The following is a 16918-nucleotide window of genomic DNA, read 5'->3' as shown; positions in this document are numbered from 1 at the left end:
AATAAAATAAAATAAAATTTAAAAAAAAAAAAAACTATCTTCCAATTAATAGTTCCCAGACATCTACATTAGTTTTGAAAATATATTATGTATCAATATCCAGTGAGATCATGCAAATAAGCTAACTCCCTTAAACTCAATTAATACTCTAGATTCTATCCTATTTCAGGTACAAACATGCAATTACCTAATTCAGGATGGCTAATAAAAATAGAATACTGGAGATAGAGTTAAGCCCTGGATTCAAGCCCCTGTATATTCAACAACATACATACATACATACACAAATATACTAATCTAATAAATTAGTTTATATGACATGATAGTGACATTAAAACAGTTTCCAGCAAAGTGCCAGTGGCTCATGCCTAAAATCTTAGCTACTTGGGAGGCTGAGATCTAAGGCTGTGCTTTCAATCTAGCCTGGGCAGGTCCATGAGATTCTTATCTCCAATGAAACACACAAAAAGCTGAAAGTGGAGCTTTGGCTCAAGTGGTAGAGCACTAGTCTTGAGCACCAAAGCTCAGGCACAGTGCCCAGACCCTGAGTTTGAATCCCCAAGACTGGCTCAAAATAAATAAAATACTGTTTCTATATACTTCAAAATACTCAGTTATTTGCTTTATATAAGCTGATACTTCTATCATTAATGTTGGGCTATAAATATCTCCATTTTTTTGGTTCAAAATACAATTGTAATTCATGCTAACTATTCAGTGTTTCTGTAAGTTCTCTGCTGAGCCTCTGATCTTGTCATTAGGGCTATATACTCTTCTATTAGAACATGAGTAGAAATATGACATAAAAATCTATCAGCAGTATGTTACCTACTGAATTATTTAATATTTTGAGTATAAAACTGAAGGAGTAGTTAAGACTCAATGTTTGAAGATTACCTATTTGTTTTAATTATTTATGCTAAAATCTGAATTGACTCTGGCTAAAATAAAATACTGACATTTGATTGATAAAACTTCAAGAAAAATGACAACTTGGGGGAAAGCTTTATATAACAACTAAATTCATCAAAAGAATACAGATATTTTATGACACAAAACTAAAAACATCACAATAAACCACTCTGATATGTTTCATAGCAGATTGTTTAGAGCAATATGTTGACTTGTTTGATTTGTTCATTCTTTAGCAAGAAGAGCACTAAAGAGCACTATTATGGGACTTTATAAAATCTTGAGATTTTTATAGTGAGTAAACCATAATACTAAAACAGTATGTCAGCATCTGGGGCTTAAAAGAATAGCTCTAAGAAATATTGAAATAGTGCTCTCACGTATCAATAACAATGTATGTATGTATACATACATTTCTTTTGAACTTGAATAAGCAACTGATGTTTGATTAATATTTGAAGAATAAATGCATAGTGATTAAATGAAGACCTGGCTAGTGGGTTAAAAGCATAAAAACAGTGTGAATAAGAACTCTGATTGCTCTGAAGCAGGACAAAGAACAGAATAGGCTTTGTGGAGGTAGAGCACAGAACACTGTATAAAAGATAATGGTATATGATAAACCTAAAAAGGCAGGAACTAAATCATGGAAGACCTCAAAGCCTATATTAGAATTTTAGTAGTTATCCTACACCAACAGAAAACACCCAAAGATTTTGTAGAAGATAGAAAATCAGCACTTTGAAGACTATTCTAAGCTGGAGGCTGATGGCGCTTAACTATAATCCTAGCTACTCAGGAGGATCCTGCTTTAAAGCCAGCCTGGACAGGAAGTCCATGAGACTCTCTTATCTCCAATTAATCAGCAAAAAACAAGAAGTGGAGCTGTGGTTCCAGGGGTTAGTTCAAGCTCCAGAACTGGAACAAAACAAAACAAAACAATACAAAACCACCACCAAAAAAACCCACAGCTATATTATAGCTATCGTGAAAAAAGTGACTCAGAGGAATATAAAAAGATTAAAGAGAATGGAAAGATCAATCAGGTGACTACTGTCAGCAATTGGGGTAAAGCTGATGTACTCTAGACCAAGATGATAGGAATGTTAAAAAGAAGCTTAAGGGATAATATGAAGCTAAGAACCAGTTGGCCTTTGGAATAAGATGTAAGTTTTCAAATTTTCTGATTATTTTTCCATGTATTTATTTATCTAGATCTTTAGTGGTGCAATAGGAATTCAAGTGGGACCTATTACTTAGATTGTACTTACAGGCTCAAAGCTGAGTGATATAAGACCACACCATTAGAAGGTGAATAGTGTTAGGGATACAGTTCAGTGGTAGAGTACTTGCTTAGAAAGGGAGTAGCATGACTATATACTTAATAATTATAAATCAGATATAAAATTCATTTTATATATATTTATATAAAAATAAATATATTTATATAAAATTTATTTTATATCTATTATTTTATATGGAACATTATAAGCATGCTTATACTGCACCCATTTCATCACAGATTTATGCTATTGTACAAGCTAAGCATAAATACTGAATAACATTTGAAGTAAAAGGACACATGAAAAATTCTGAGTTACTAAAATTCTACCTTCCGGTGATGGTAAGTTATTGCTTCTCTCTCTCTTTCTCTCTCTCTCTCTCTTTCTCTTTCTTTCTTTCTCTCTCTCCTCTCTTTCTCTTTCTTTCTCTCTTTCTTTCTTTTTGTAGTTCTAGCATTTAACTCAGAGCCTCAAGCTTGCTACTAGCACATCAATTACACCCCCCAAGTCCCCTTTTCTTTTGCTTATTATTTTCAAGATAAGGTCTCACAAGCTTTTCTATCTGGCCTTGCCTTGAAAAATCTATCCTTCCACTCTTACCTTCTTGACATAACTCAGATTACTAACATTAGTCACCATTGCCTGGCTTCACAATTTTAATTTCTTAATGTTTGTATATGGCAAGACTTGCATGTAGTATTTGCATATAATATTTAACACGAATTATCTCAAATTCAACTCAAATTCTTCTTCTAGGAAGTCAGAATACTATAATGAATATCTATTGTACAAAAATAACACTAAAGATAGAATCATAGCAGCATGTAGTAGAAAATTCTTACCAATTTTTCATCAACTGTTATAAGTTGCATGTCTCGAGTTTGATCCTGTGCCAACTTCCATAGGGATATGCTCAACAACCTGCAGTAGGAAACTTTAAGTTAAAAAGTGATCCATTTAATGAAAAAAGAGAAGCAGACAAGTCTTATATAAACAAACTACTCAGCAATATGTGTCTCACTAAAAAAAATTAAAAAGAAAGGAAAAAAGAGGCACAAAAGTCCTTTTTCTCCTCCAACTGGTTCTTGTCTGCCGAGTTTTTGGAGACTCTCACTTTAGAGTTCACATCAGGTGGCACTTCATGTGAGTCTAGAGGCTCTCTGCCACATAAAGGCCACCATGTGTTCTGGAATGCTGATTCCTAGATGATAGTATCAGAAATGGAGGGTAGAGAAGAAGCTAAATTATATATTTTTTAAAAAGTGTCTTTACTCCCATCTCAAACCCGAAGTATTTTAATTAATGTCATAGTTTAATTCTACCTCTGGTTGCTGAAAGAGGACAAAGTCTGGTTAAAATCAAAATATTACACTGGCAATAAAATGGGCAAAGAATCTAGCTCATCTATATTAGAATATTTTCATCTCATCACACATTACTTAAAACTAGCAGTTTATTCATTTCAAGTATGAATTGTCAATTCAGGTACAAATACTTAAGTAAGTTTGGATAAATCAACTAATCATAGGATTTGTAAACAAATATTCAATTATCTCATATTTTATAGAAATGAAAAAAATCTCCTATTTGTGTCAAGCTGTATGTGAAGGTGATAATATTTAAAGACAACAATAGTACTGGAAACCACAAAATCACAAGTATTTTGATAAGAGAAGTTTTTTAAGATTTGGTAGACTACAAAGATATAAGAATTCTCATTTTCTGAAATAATACATTCATAAAAAAATACCCTAGGTAAGAGTACATATATAAAATGTGTTTGTAGTTTATATGCCAGTAACTTCTCCCTAAACAAAGACCAATTAATAAAAGTATCAAATCTCAAGGGGTGGGGGATTCTCTCTAATTTTATGTTCTTAAGGTAACAATAGAAATCCAGACTCAATTATGAACACATTAATAATTTTATCTACAACAGAATGTAGCGGAGTGGTGATAGACTTGCCTAATAATGTACAAGTCCCTTGGGTTAAATCCCCAGAACTTTACCTCCCCATCTACCTAAAATACATAATATTTTCAGTCAAATGTAAATGCTGTAGTAGGAAAAAAATAGTTACAATATAGAATTATTATAAAGCAATATCCAAAATAGGTAAAAGCTTTTACAAATCTATAAATAGAAGGTAATTTCTAAGTTTTAAAAGACATAAAACAGCAACAATAACAAAAACAGGAAAATGACCTGTATTGACATTTATCCAAAATTAACTTACAAAATAGTTAATAAGCACATAAAATTATGTTCAGCATTTCTAAGAAATCAAGGAAATACACAAAAATAACAAGGGTGAAAGGGTATAAAAAAGATATATGTTAGTAGAATTACTGAAATTGGAACTTTTGAGGGAATCCACACAGCGAATTTTTATTTTTTTATTTTGTCGGTCGTGGGGCTTGAACTCTGGGCTTGGGCGCTATCTCCCTGCGTTATTCAGCTCAAGGTGAGCACTCTACCACTTGAGCCACTGCGCCACTTCCGGTTTTCTAGCGGTTAATTGTAGATAAGAGTCTCACGGACTTTTCTGCCTGGGCTGGTTTGGAACCGTGATCCTCAGATCTCAGCCTCCTGAGTAGCTAGGAATACAGGCATGCACCACCAGCACCCGGCAACAGCGATTTTTTGAAAACCTTAAACACAGAATTACATGGTCCAACCATCTGCACTATTGGGTATATACCCACCCAACAGAAGTGAAAGCAGGGTCTTGAATAGATAATTTACAGTAATATTAATGACTGCATTATCTAAACTAGTTAAAGGTAAATATATCCCCAAGTTATCACATTATGGAAGTATACATGCATAAATGATTATTGTGCACATTACAAAACGAACGTTAATTTGGTGGAGGTGGAAGGAGAGGAGATTGAAAAGTTATATAATACAGTGTCAGTTTGAGACGATAAAAAGTTCTGGAGATGGGTAGGGGTAATGCTTTTGCACAAATATGTGTATGTACTTAAGTTCAATAAATTATACTTAAAATTATTAAAAAGGCATATAATGTATATTTTGTCAAAGCTAACAAGTAAAGAGGCTAAGTGTGGGAGCACATGCCTACCTATATCCTAGCATTTAAAAAGCTGAGGCAGAAGACCCTGAGTTTAGGCCTGCATGCACTAGATAGCAAGACCCCGTTTCAAACAAACAACAAACACAAGAGTATGCCCTGTGGAAAAAGTGCTGCCTTATGCTATAATCAGAAGATACACAAGTTTGTCAAAGCTGAAGGTTTATAACATTGCCTAGAGAAAGTCACTTCATATATGCACAGAGAAATATTATTATATCTGTATATATTAATCATCCATCTCACAAAATTTTTTAAGTCCAGAATAAGGTTTCTAAACTTCAACACAAGTATTTTTTGTACCACATCACACACCAAATTTTCCAAAATTATACATTTTTTAGAAACATCTAGTGCATTGTATTTGTTTGTTTTGTTTTTCGGTTGGTCATGGGGCCTGAACTCTGGGCCTGGTTGCTGACCCTCAGCTCTTCAGCGGAAGGCTAGCCCTCTACCACTTGAGCCACAGTGCCACTTCTGGCTTTTTCTGCTTATGTGGTGCTGAGGAATGGAATCCAGGGCCTCATACATGCAAGGCAAGCACTCTACCACTGAGCCACCTTCCCAGCCCTAGTGCTTATTTATATAACACAAAATTAGGTGCTTTTTTTTTTTCAATCTATCCTACCAATTAGCATCTTTGTGATTCTTCAGATCTTGCACTGAAACCACTGTTCAACACATTTTGCATAAACAGGTGATTCTGAATCTTCCTTTATGCATAGATTTATATTATCAGCAGACATAAGAATATTCTTAAATATACTTACGAAAATGTAATAAAACAGAAAAGCAGGCTTAAATGAACTACTCAAAGAACTAGTGAACATTTTTGGTTATTTCTCATTACTGCATTTTCAGTAATTCACCTTTTAGTGTCAAGATCTTAAACTGGTGATAGAAAAAACACTTGCCTAGTCTGCACAAGGCTCTGAGTGTGATCTTTAGCATAGAATGGGGAATCAGGGAGTAATCTTAATTCAATGAAGATAGGATTACTACAGAAGTTCTTGGCATCCTTTACAAAAAAATGTAGTAATTGACCATTAATAATTCTGCATAGTACTCATAAGGTCTAGACATTAGAATTGTACATAATATTCTATTTTTTTCCTAATCAAAAAGATTATGCTCCCTTGGAGGAAAAAGTGTGGCTCAAGTGGTAGAGCATAAGTCTTGAATGAAAAAGCTAACGTACAGAGCCCAGGCCCTGAGTTCAAGCCTAGGTCCAAGTATGCACATGCATGTGCATGCACACACACACACACATGCACGCACGCGCGCGTGCACACACATACACACACACAAGATTATATTCCCTGGCCATCTCCAAAGTTAAATATAGGCATGCAACTTATATTAACCAATGAAATATAAGAGGAGTTGACAGTAAAAGTTTTAAGTCAATGAATAATCAGTTGACTTCTTTCCTCTGCAACCAACAGTGCTTAGTAGAGATCCCCAAGTGAGACAATGTAGGAAAGAGTTTCCAGTTGCTCTACCTGGCACAGGCAGCATTAACAAGAAATATGTCTTTATTAATTTTTTAAATTTTTTGCAAGTCCTGGGGCTTAAACTCAGGGCCTGGGCACTATCCCTGAATTTCTTTTGCTCAAGGCTAGCACTCTACCACTTGAGCCACAGCACCACTTCCAGCTTTTTCTATTTATGTGGTACTAAGGAATCAAACCCAGGGCTTCATGCATGCTAGGCAAGCACTCTACCACCAAGCCACATTCCCAGGCCAGTCTTCGTTAATTTTTTTTTAATTTTATTTTTAAGGTGATGTACAGGGGGTTACAGTCACACAAGTAAGGTTATTTGTTAATTTTAAGTTACATATATTTTGGGGTTTCATATACTGACCAATATAGCTTCATAATCAATTGTCTATTCATGTACTTTTTTAAGGAATGCCATTATGAAATCTAAGGTTTTATGGTGTCTGTCTTAACTGACAGTTTAAGTTCAGAGTGTTCTATCTTGACAGTGTACTATTTTCAAGTGAATCAAGATGTCACTTTCTAAAATCTGTATTTTTTTTCTTTTCTGGTCGGTTGTGGGGCTTGAACTCTAGGCCTGGGAGCTATCCCTCAGCTCTTCAGCTCAAAGTTAGTGTTCTACCACTTGAGCCACAGCACCACTTCTGGTTTTCTGGTGGTTTACTGAAGATAAGTCTCACGGACTCTCCTGCCCAGGCTGGCTTTGAACCGTGATCCTCAGATCTCAGCCTCCTGAGTAGCTAGGATTACATACATGAGACAACAGTACTTGACTCCATATTGTTTTCTTAAGGGCAACGTGATTTATTTTCTTATGCCTCCACACCGGGAATGCTCAAAGAGCCATTAAATGCTTTGCTTCACAAAAACTCTAATATTTCATCTTGCAAAGCTCACTTTCTAATTTAAAATTTTCTGAAATATTACACATTTTATTTACATTTTAAAATATCTCATCTTTTTGCTTTTTTGCTTGTTAGGAATCTTTTTTGTTTAAAACATCTCTGTACAGCCATAACATCACTGAGATTATGATAGTATCATAAATATTTTTAAATAAACAATGATTAAAATCACAGAAAAAATGCCAAAACTGTAGGACATGGTATTTAAACAGACTAACAATACTGCACCAGCAACAATATTACATCAAAGATAAAGCAAATCTGGCTTCACTGGCATAGTATTTTTCAAATACTATGATGATCACAAGATTAAGAAGAATCTATCTAGAAAAAAATCATTACCATTTATATTTTTCACTTCACAAAGCAAACTGGAAAATATCCTGTAGTGACTGACTTAAGAGCTAGTCAGATCATGTTAAAATTCCAGATCTGCCACTTAATGCCAATATGAACTTGAACAAATTACTTCACAACTCTACACTTCAATTTTCCTCATCTGCAAAAGAAAGGATAATAATACCTCATAGAGTTGAATTGAATAACATGTCACTGGCATCCACTGTCTAGTGTAGAAAGAAACAATGTTCATTTCTTTCCTTCAAGTAATAAGCAGGACCAATCTATTTAGTGGCAAAAAAAAAAAAAGAATTCTACAAAAGATGCATAAATACAAACTTATGAACAAACATAAAAAGCTGACTTTTTTTCATCCCATCAACTACAAAGAACTACCTGACACTGCTCTGTTGCTGTCTTCATTCTTTCTCATCTGGGCTAATACAACATAGACAACTATCATTTACTTAATCAAAACTTATTTTCCTTAAAAGCATCCTCTTTCTAATCAAATAATTAAAATCAATCTATGCCACTCTTATGCTTAAAATTCATCATCGATTCAGTGGTTGTCTTTCAAAAAGGACATATTTAAGAAAGATTATTACATTTACAATTACTTCAAATGCCTTACCCAAATGTATATGTACATTTCTTCTTTTGTGGTAGGGAGGAGAAAAAAGAAAAAGAAAGAAGAAGAAGGAAAAAAGAAGAGGAGGAGAACAGGTGAGGAAAGAGTAGGAAAAAAGAGGAAGAGGAGGAAGTGGAAGAGAAGGAGGATTCTGGCTGGTCTCCAAGTGGCCATAGTAGTACTAGAGCATTCCAAGTGTGGGAGTTTCTTGCACAGCAAGGAAAAGACAGCAAATTATTAATAATGCTACATTAAATCTAGGTGGCTTGTTTGTGGATTCTCTGTATTCAATTTTCATGCATGTGAAAATTTCAATAAAAAAAGCTGAAATCAAAATGAAAAATATGAATATATGCATATTTGAAAAAAATTAGGAAGAATATGTTATCTTGAATATGCACAAATAAAACTTCAAGCATGAGAAATTATTAGCAACGACTCTGGTAGTAAGTGAGTAGATGGGGTAGAGAAAAGAGGGAACTGTACAGAATTTATTTCACAAATGGAATTTTGACCAAATCAGCTATTTAAAATACTAGCCTGAAAAGTAATGTGGGCCCAATTTTTGTTATGGAACATGGATAATGTGAAGATTAAATATGTCAATGAAAACTTTCATAAGGGCCTGGAACTTGATTTGAGCATTATTACCTAGATGTTAATGTGACAAAAAAAGAAAGAAAGAAAGAAAGAAAAAAGAAAAAAAAAGAAAGAAAGAAAGAAAGAAAGAAGGAAAGAAAGAAAGAAAGAAAGAAAGAAAGAAAGAAAGAAAGAAGGAAAGAAAGAAAGAAAGAAAGAAGGAAAGAAAGAAAGAAAGAAAGAAGGAAAGAAAGAAAGTGCCAGACACCAGTGGCTCATGCCTGTAATCCTAGCTACTCAGGAAGATGTAGTTCAAAGACAGCCTGGGGAAAAAAGCCCATGAGACTCTAATCTCCAATAAACTACCAGAAAACTAAAGTGGTACTGTGGCTCAAGTGGTAAAGCACTAGCCATGAGCTGAAGAGCTAGTACCCAGGCCCAGAGTTCAAGCCTCATGACCACCACCAACAACACCAAAAAAGTTCTTTATCTATATACTAATGTGTATGTTAATTTAAAATTATACTTTAGTACATTAATTTACACTGTAGAGAAGTGGCTATTTAGGATATGAACTTCATTTGAAGTTGATATAAAGTATTATTTTATATCAGTGGTGGGGATTGAACTCAGGCCCAGGCATGGGCACTGTTCTTGAGTTTTTCTGCTCACAGCTAGCCCTCTACCACTTTGAGCCACAACTCCCCACTTCCAGTTTTCTGGTGGTTAGTTGGAGATAAGAGTCTCATGGACTTTCCTGCCTACACTAGCTTCAAACTAGAATCCTCAAATCAGAAGGCTGAGGTTTCCTGAACTAGGATTATAGGCATCAGCCACAGGCAGCTGGCAAAAAATAAATTTTTAATTGTCATAAATCAAGATTGAGATTATTTTTCATGATCGAATAATGGTTATTTGAAATAAATATTGTTGGAGGAAAATCTGTAAGGATACCACTGCACAAGGTTTCAGGATTTAGCAAGCTCAGTAGCCTAGATTAACACTCAAGAGCTCCCTAGGATTTTTGCTTTGTGGAAAACATTACTCTCAGACCTTGCCAGTTATGTCACTGGAGTATGGGTTTTATTTAGCTCACAAACACTCAGAGGAACTCTAAACCACCATCATAGAACCTTCACAATAATATATGGATGATTATTATATGGATGATATGATGACTCATGTCACCAAAACGGTATATACTATTATACTATATAGATAGGTTTCTAGTTTAGACAATAGGTTGTATATGGGTTATAGTAACTAAGAAGGAAAAGAAGAACGGTGAAAAAGTCATGTTCATCAAATTGTTTGTTATTCTGAGATTAAGTAGCCTGGGGAGAGCCAAAGTAGAGTTGTCCTGATTAGACCTAAGTGTCTAGAATTCATGAAAAATATTCAGAATCACATCTGAAATAAAAAGAAGTCCTAAAACTAGTGTTCAATACTGACTAAAGTCAGTTAAACAAAACTTACAAAGGGTAAAAATTCCTGTAATTTCTTTAGGCAGGAACCTCTTGTCAACCCCTGTACCATCTCTTACTAAGTCATGATCACAAAGTATAATAATGTGGTTACCAACTTGTAAATGTTTTTAAAATATTCTGTACCTTTTTCTAATTGTTTCATATATGTAGTATGTGTGTATTCCATTTATTAAGAGTGCATATGATGTAAGTAAACTATACACACTTAGTCATTAGTGAAAACAGATGGCAGATAATGAGATATAAGAGTGTACTAGTTTCCTATACCTGCTATAATAAATTACCACAAAGTTGGTATATTAAACCAACCCAAATTTATTCTCTGGAAGTGAGAAATCAGAAATGAGTTTCACAAGACTAATACCAATGTGTCAACAGTTTGTTTTCTTCTGAAGGCTCCAGGGCAGTAGTTGTTCCTTGTCTCTAATTTTGTGCAAGAATTCCTTGGTGTACAAAGATCTGTTTCCAACTCTACATTGCCTTTTCTTAAGTTTTCCAGGGTTGTTCTTATAAGGACCACTTTAATATCATCAAGCTTATCTAGATACTCTCAAGATCCTCAACTGAATCATATCTATAAAGACCTTTTTGCCATATTGTAGCATTCCTACACTTTAAAGCTTGATATCAGTATACTTGGGGACCACTATCGGCCTGACAGTATACAAAGAATAAAAGTACTGATAATTCTCTAAAACTTAAATTGAATGGTGGGGTCACAACAATTTTTGCTATTATGCTACCTAGAGTATATGTGTATATAAAATACCATACAATTTAAAGCATGTCAAGAATTATAAATTGAACTCTAAAGAAATACTGACAGTTCAACAAATGAGCAAAAGATGATAGTATCAAAGAGAATTAAGAAAGAAAAAGGCCAAAACAGAAGTCAAAGAAAAAAATATATCGAGTGACAAAATAATCAGTTTAGATTGTAAAAGTTGTGTAAGAAAAGGACTGAGAAGAGGAGTCCATTCAATTTAGCAACAGGGTCACTGATGACCTTGATGAAAGTTATTTCACTGGAACACTGGATACCAAAGATAGATTACTCTGTGTTGACAAATGCATGAGAGGTCACAATCTGGAAAAAACCAGGTGCAGAAAATTTGTTTGCATACTCATGAATAGAACACTATAAAAAAATAAAACCCAGGATATTCTAATAATCTAGGGTGAGGAACTTATGATGTAAACCAGTGGTAGTGATTAACTGGCAAGCACAAGCACAGTGATTAACTGAGCATGCCAGACCTATAGTTGTATAAAACTATAACTGTCAAGTGATCATCTAAAATGTTATCATTTTAATGAGATAAAATAACATACATCAAGTAATTACCTCAGTATGGAAGTGCTCAATAAATGATAGCTGTTAGAATCCTTACTAGCACCCCTTGCCCAAAAGGAGATTATCTAGTTTCTTGAGTTCAAGGAAATAATAGATACATTTATTGCTTATGCCATGTTCCTTTGGCCAAGTTTTCATTTCAGCCATAGCTTAAGGAGCAGACTGCTCTCATCTTCCATCATCCCACCTCCATTAAACACTTCATGCTTCAGGGTCTTCGAAGCACCAGTACAGTTCAAACTGCAGAAGAGTTGACATTTTAGTCAACTCTATCATCTTTTAAATGAGCAATACTGAAAAGCATGTTGTATGTTTCTTTGTGAGTCCCCAGTAAAACTGAGCCTCTACTGCTGATAGCAAAACTATAATCTCATTCCCAGGGTCCTTACTTGTACTTGCTAAATTCTTAAATAAACCACTGATACCATGTTCTCTCAACCTCCAGAAGAAGCCAAATAAGTCAATGTCCTTCACAAGACTTGGAAAAATGAAAATCTTAGTCTTTATTCTATACTGCTAACACTCAATGGAGATATTTCACGAATATATACTGTGTATATACTCTAGCATCATATATTCTACTATATACTGTCCACAGAAATGTAGCCCTTTGAAACTAGAAAAGAAACAACAAAAAAAATTTGAATGAGAACAAACTTCAAAAAAAAAAAGTCCCAGGAGGCCAGGTGCTGACAGCTCACCTCTCTAATCCTAGCTACTCAGGAGGCTGAGAGCTGAGGACTGAAGTCAGCTAAGGCAAAAAAAAAGTCCATGAGACACTTACCTCCAAAAATGGAGCCATAAATGGAGCTGTGGTTCAAGTGGTTGAGCACTAAGCTTGAACAAAAAAGCTCAGGGCCAGCCGGGCGCTGGTGGCTCACGCCTGTAATCCTAGCTACTCAGGAGGCTGAGATCTGAGGATCGCGGTTCAAAGCCAGCCCGGGCAGGAGAGACCGTGAGACTCCTATCTCCAATAAACCACCAGAAAACCGGAAGTGGCACTGTAGCTCAAGTGGTAGAGCGCTCACCTTGAGCTGAAGAGCTGAGGGACAACGCTCAGGCCCAGAGTTCAAGCCCCACGACCGACAAAAAAAAAAAAAAAGCTCAGGGCCAATAAGGCCTTGAATCCAAGCTCCAGGATAGTAACAACAACAACAAAGGTTCCATAATTCATTAGAAAAAAAGATGGACTAATACATTCACACATGTTCCCTAAATATACCATCACATAAAGTATTACTCATTTTTTCACTACTCTCATTTTTTCACCATGGGACAGTTTTCATCATATCTGACTCCTGAATTACAAACACTCAATATATTATAGTAAACTCTAAAATAGTTTAATCTGAATCAGACCAAACATTTTACTGAGGACTTTTCTTTTCTTTATGTTGTAGTTCTGGGGTTCAAACCTGGCCTTGCACATATTATGGATACTCTTTAACAATGAGCTATACCATCAGTCCCTCTCCAGGATTTTTAAGCTTGGTAGCAAAGAAAGATGTTTATCAGTCCCTGCTAGAAATAAAACTACTAAATGTAGACTTTCTTTTGCTGGTTTAAAACTACTAAATGCAGACTTGAAAAACACTTGCATGAGTTATTATATTTAAGCCATTTAAGGAAAAATGGCTGGGTGCTGGTGGCTCACACTTGTAACCATAACTATTCAGATCTGAGGATCACAGTGCAAAGCCAGCCCAAGCAGAAAAGACCATGAGATTCTTATCTCCAATTAACTACTCAGAAAAAAAAAAACAAAACAGAAGTGGCGCTATGGCTCACTTGCTAGCCTTGAGCACATAAAGGCTCAGGGATAGCACCCAAGCCTCTAGGACTGGCAAAAAGATAGAAAAAAGAAAATGAAAAAAATGATCTGAATTAGTAACTGCCACTTCTGAGCAAGTTGCAGCCTTGTCTCATTTGTCAGAAAGGTTTGACACAAGAGATAGTAATACTATTTATGAAATATTATTTATGGAACAGCTACAAACCCATAATCTATGAATCTCCTAATAATGTAACTGATTATATGCACGACATATATCATATAGGGAATGTATATGAACGTACACATTTCTACAGCAAAGTCACCAAACGTCAAGATAGATGTCCAGCCTTCATTCATATCCTGTCAAGGACGAATTACTGTTTGATAGTCTTCAATGTATTTTTTCTGCCTCTCCACCACTTACAAGCACTCATCTATTTTTTGTGGAGTAGGAACATGATGACCTTTACTGAGCCTGTGCGAAGTGGAAATAATGTCTATACAAACCAAATATTACTATAATTTCTGCATTACAATTAAAATCCAAACAGTTTCTGGAAAATAATCAAAACCCACGCCTTCAGAATAGCTTCTCTGAAGCCACATCAATACTTAAATATGGTCAAGACTTGAATGCAGATGTGGCCGATTAAAAAGCTAAACTTTAAATCTTTTTGTAATTACAAAAAGACAAAATTATGTTTCTTCGCAGAAATATAGTCTCTAGGACTCACTAACAAGGAACAGTTATTCGAGCATTTGGATTCCTGAGATAACAAGGAATCAAGACATCCTTTGGAGTAGTCCTTTCTTCTGATTAAGAGACTTGTGGATGTGAAGGATGACAGTACACAAGCAAATGTAGTCTTGATTAGAGTGTCTAATTTGTTATCTCCATGAATGAAGTTGCAAATGATGAGGGGTAATATGCTTTACCTCTAAATCTTTTAATGTATTTCTGCCAATTCAAGGACCTTCTGCAGTGAGGTTTTCAGGATGGCTGCACTCTACACAATAGCAAACAGGCCCACATGTCCACAGCTAGTTGTCCTAGACTTCAGATGTCGACTACTACCATGGCCAACTAGGAATTGATGGCTTTCTGTGAGCAGGAAATTGCCTTTGTCTTAGCTTTTCTGGAGTTCTTCCCCAGCCTTACCAACAGTGATTTCTCAAATTCTGGAGAAGCTCAAACAAGCAAGGCTAGTCAGACACACTCCAAGATCTCAATCACCTACTCCATCCCCACCTAGTGATTCAAACTCATACCCATCTTTTATGAAATGCCATGACATTTTTGTCTCATTTCCAAGATTCTGGTATTTGAAATCCTCTCTCCCACCAGAGTTGAAAATCAACTGGTTAAGAATTTGACCATTTAAGAAATTTTAAGTCATTTTAAGATGACTTTAAATCCACTCAGATATGCTAAAATGTAAGAAAGATTAAAATACTGATTCTAGATAAAATACAGTAAATACATTTGACCCTGTCTCTCCTGTTGATTGCAAATACGAAATCTGGACAGGATGTATGCAGCAGCTATTTGCAGGCTCTCAGTCAAACCAGAACTTGAATTTGAAGTATCACTAAATCCAGAGTGAATTTACTTTTTTCTTCCCCTTAAGAGTGTTTATTATCTATGACACAACTGAAAAACCAAAATGAGCATTCTCAAGGACTTCTCTCTCAGCAGAGAGATTGTGGAAACTGCCTATTTATCTTTACTGTCACAAACTATGAACTAACCATAGGCAGTCCTGTGACCATAGGCAGTGGCAATATGAAAATTGACCATAGCCAAATCTCTGACTCTTTCTCTCCATTCATTGACTGAAGTTCTGGCTCTGAGAAAATAAGGCATACACCCCCTGCTTTTTCTGTTTTTTTTGTATCTCTATCCTCCAGTTCCTGAGCTTCTACTTGAAATGTAACATGGAACTGCACTGTAGAGCAAGAGAAGGAGAGCCACAAATTTCAAGATGGACACTGTAAGCCCATGAAACTGGATTTTCAGAAAATAATAGAATTAAATTAGAATTTTTTTTTTAATGAAGAAAATCTCCAAATACTTGGAAGTCATGCAAAATGTTCCTATTTTACCAATCAACTTACTTTCCATCCATTCACTCATTCAGCAGTGCTAGAGGTACAGCCCAGGGCCTAACACACCTACTAAGCAAGTGCTTTATCACTGAACTACATATGAGACCTAAATAATTCATCAATGAATCACAAGAAAAATTTAAGGAAAATAATAAACTATTCTGAACAAAATGAAAATAAAATTCAACGTATCAAAATTTGTGAGCTGAAGTTAAAGTAACTCAAAAGAAAACAGACGAAGAAACACTTCCAAGTTCATTTTGAGTACAGTATCACCTTAATACCAAATCTAACTAATACAGTACAAAAAAAAAGTAAGATGTAAAAATCCTCCAAACTTTAGCAAATCATATGACAATACATAAGAAGAATTAAGGAAAGAATACAAGTTTGGTCAATATCTTAAAATCAATATAGTCTATCATACTTAACAAGTCAATAAAGTTAATGCACAAAATGAACTAGAAAAACTATAACAGCTATTTAAGATAAAAAAAGTTAGAAGTAGAAGGAAATTTCCTCATCTAATATAGGGAATTTCTACTAAAAAAAAAAAGAGTCTTTAGCAAAAGCAGAATGTTTTCTCTTAACACTGGTCAATATCAAAAATTGTCTTCAGACTTAATAAACAGCCTCTTGGAAAAAAAAGAAAGATCTAGAAATTGGAAGGAAAGAAAGAAATTGCTCTTATTCACAAATTACTTGATTATCTATTTTAAAAATTCCAAGGAATGTACATAAAATTTATAAACAAATGAATTCAGCAAAGTCAATACAAAAAATCATTTGTGTATTTGCATTTCTATATTCACCAAAATACAATCAGAAATGAAAACTTAAAAATAGTGCCTTTTTACTTTAATGCTTCAAAATTAAAATACTTTAAGGGTAAATCTAACAAAACATGCAAAGGAATTAAATTATAAAACACTCATGAAAGAAATCAATAAA

General features: G+C 34.7%; 1 protein-coding gene across 1 annotated transcript in view; it reads right to left on the bottom strand.

The window, feature by feature from the left end:
* Positions 1-16918, bottom strand: part of Ndufs4 (NADH:ubiquinone oxidoreductase subunit S4) — a 72063-nt gene that overhangs the window by 42045 nt on the left and 13100 nt on the right. The window contains exon 2 of the mRNA XM_042690609.1: positions 3038-3116. Coding sequence (XP_042546543.1) covers positions 3038-3116 — 79 coding nt within the window. The remainder of the gene's footprint in view (positions 1-3037; positions 3117-16918) is intronic.

This window comes from Dipodomys spectabilis, unplaced genomic scaffold (genome assembly GCF_019054845.1).
Source record: "Dipodomys spectabilis isolate Male_0828 unplaced genomic scaffold, ASM1905484v1 ptg000138l, whole genome shotgun sequence".
Lineage (NCBI taxonomy): Eukaryota > Metazoa > Chordata > Mammalia > Rodentia > Heteromyidae > Dipodomys > Dipodomys spectabilis.
Note: the sequence above shows the minus strand (reverse complement) of the source record. Positions and strands in the feature narration are given on the sequence as shown.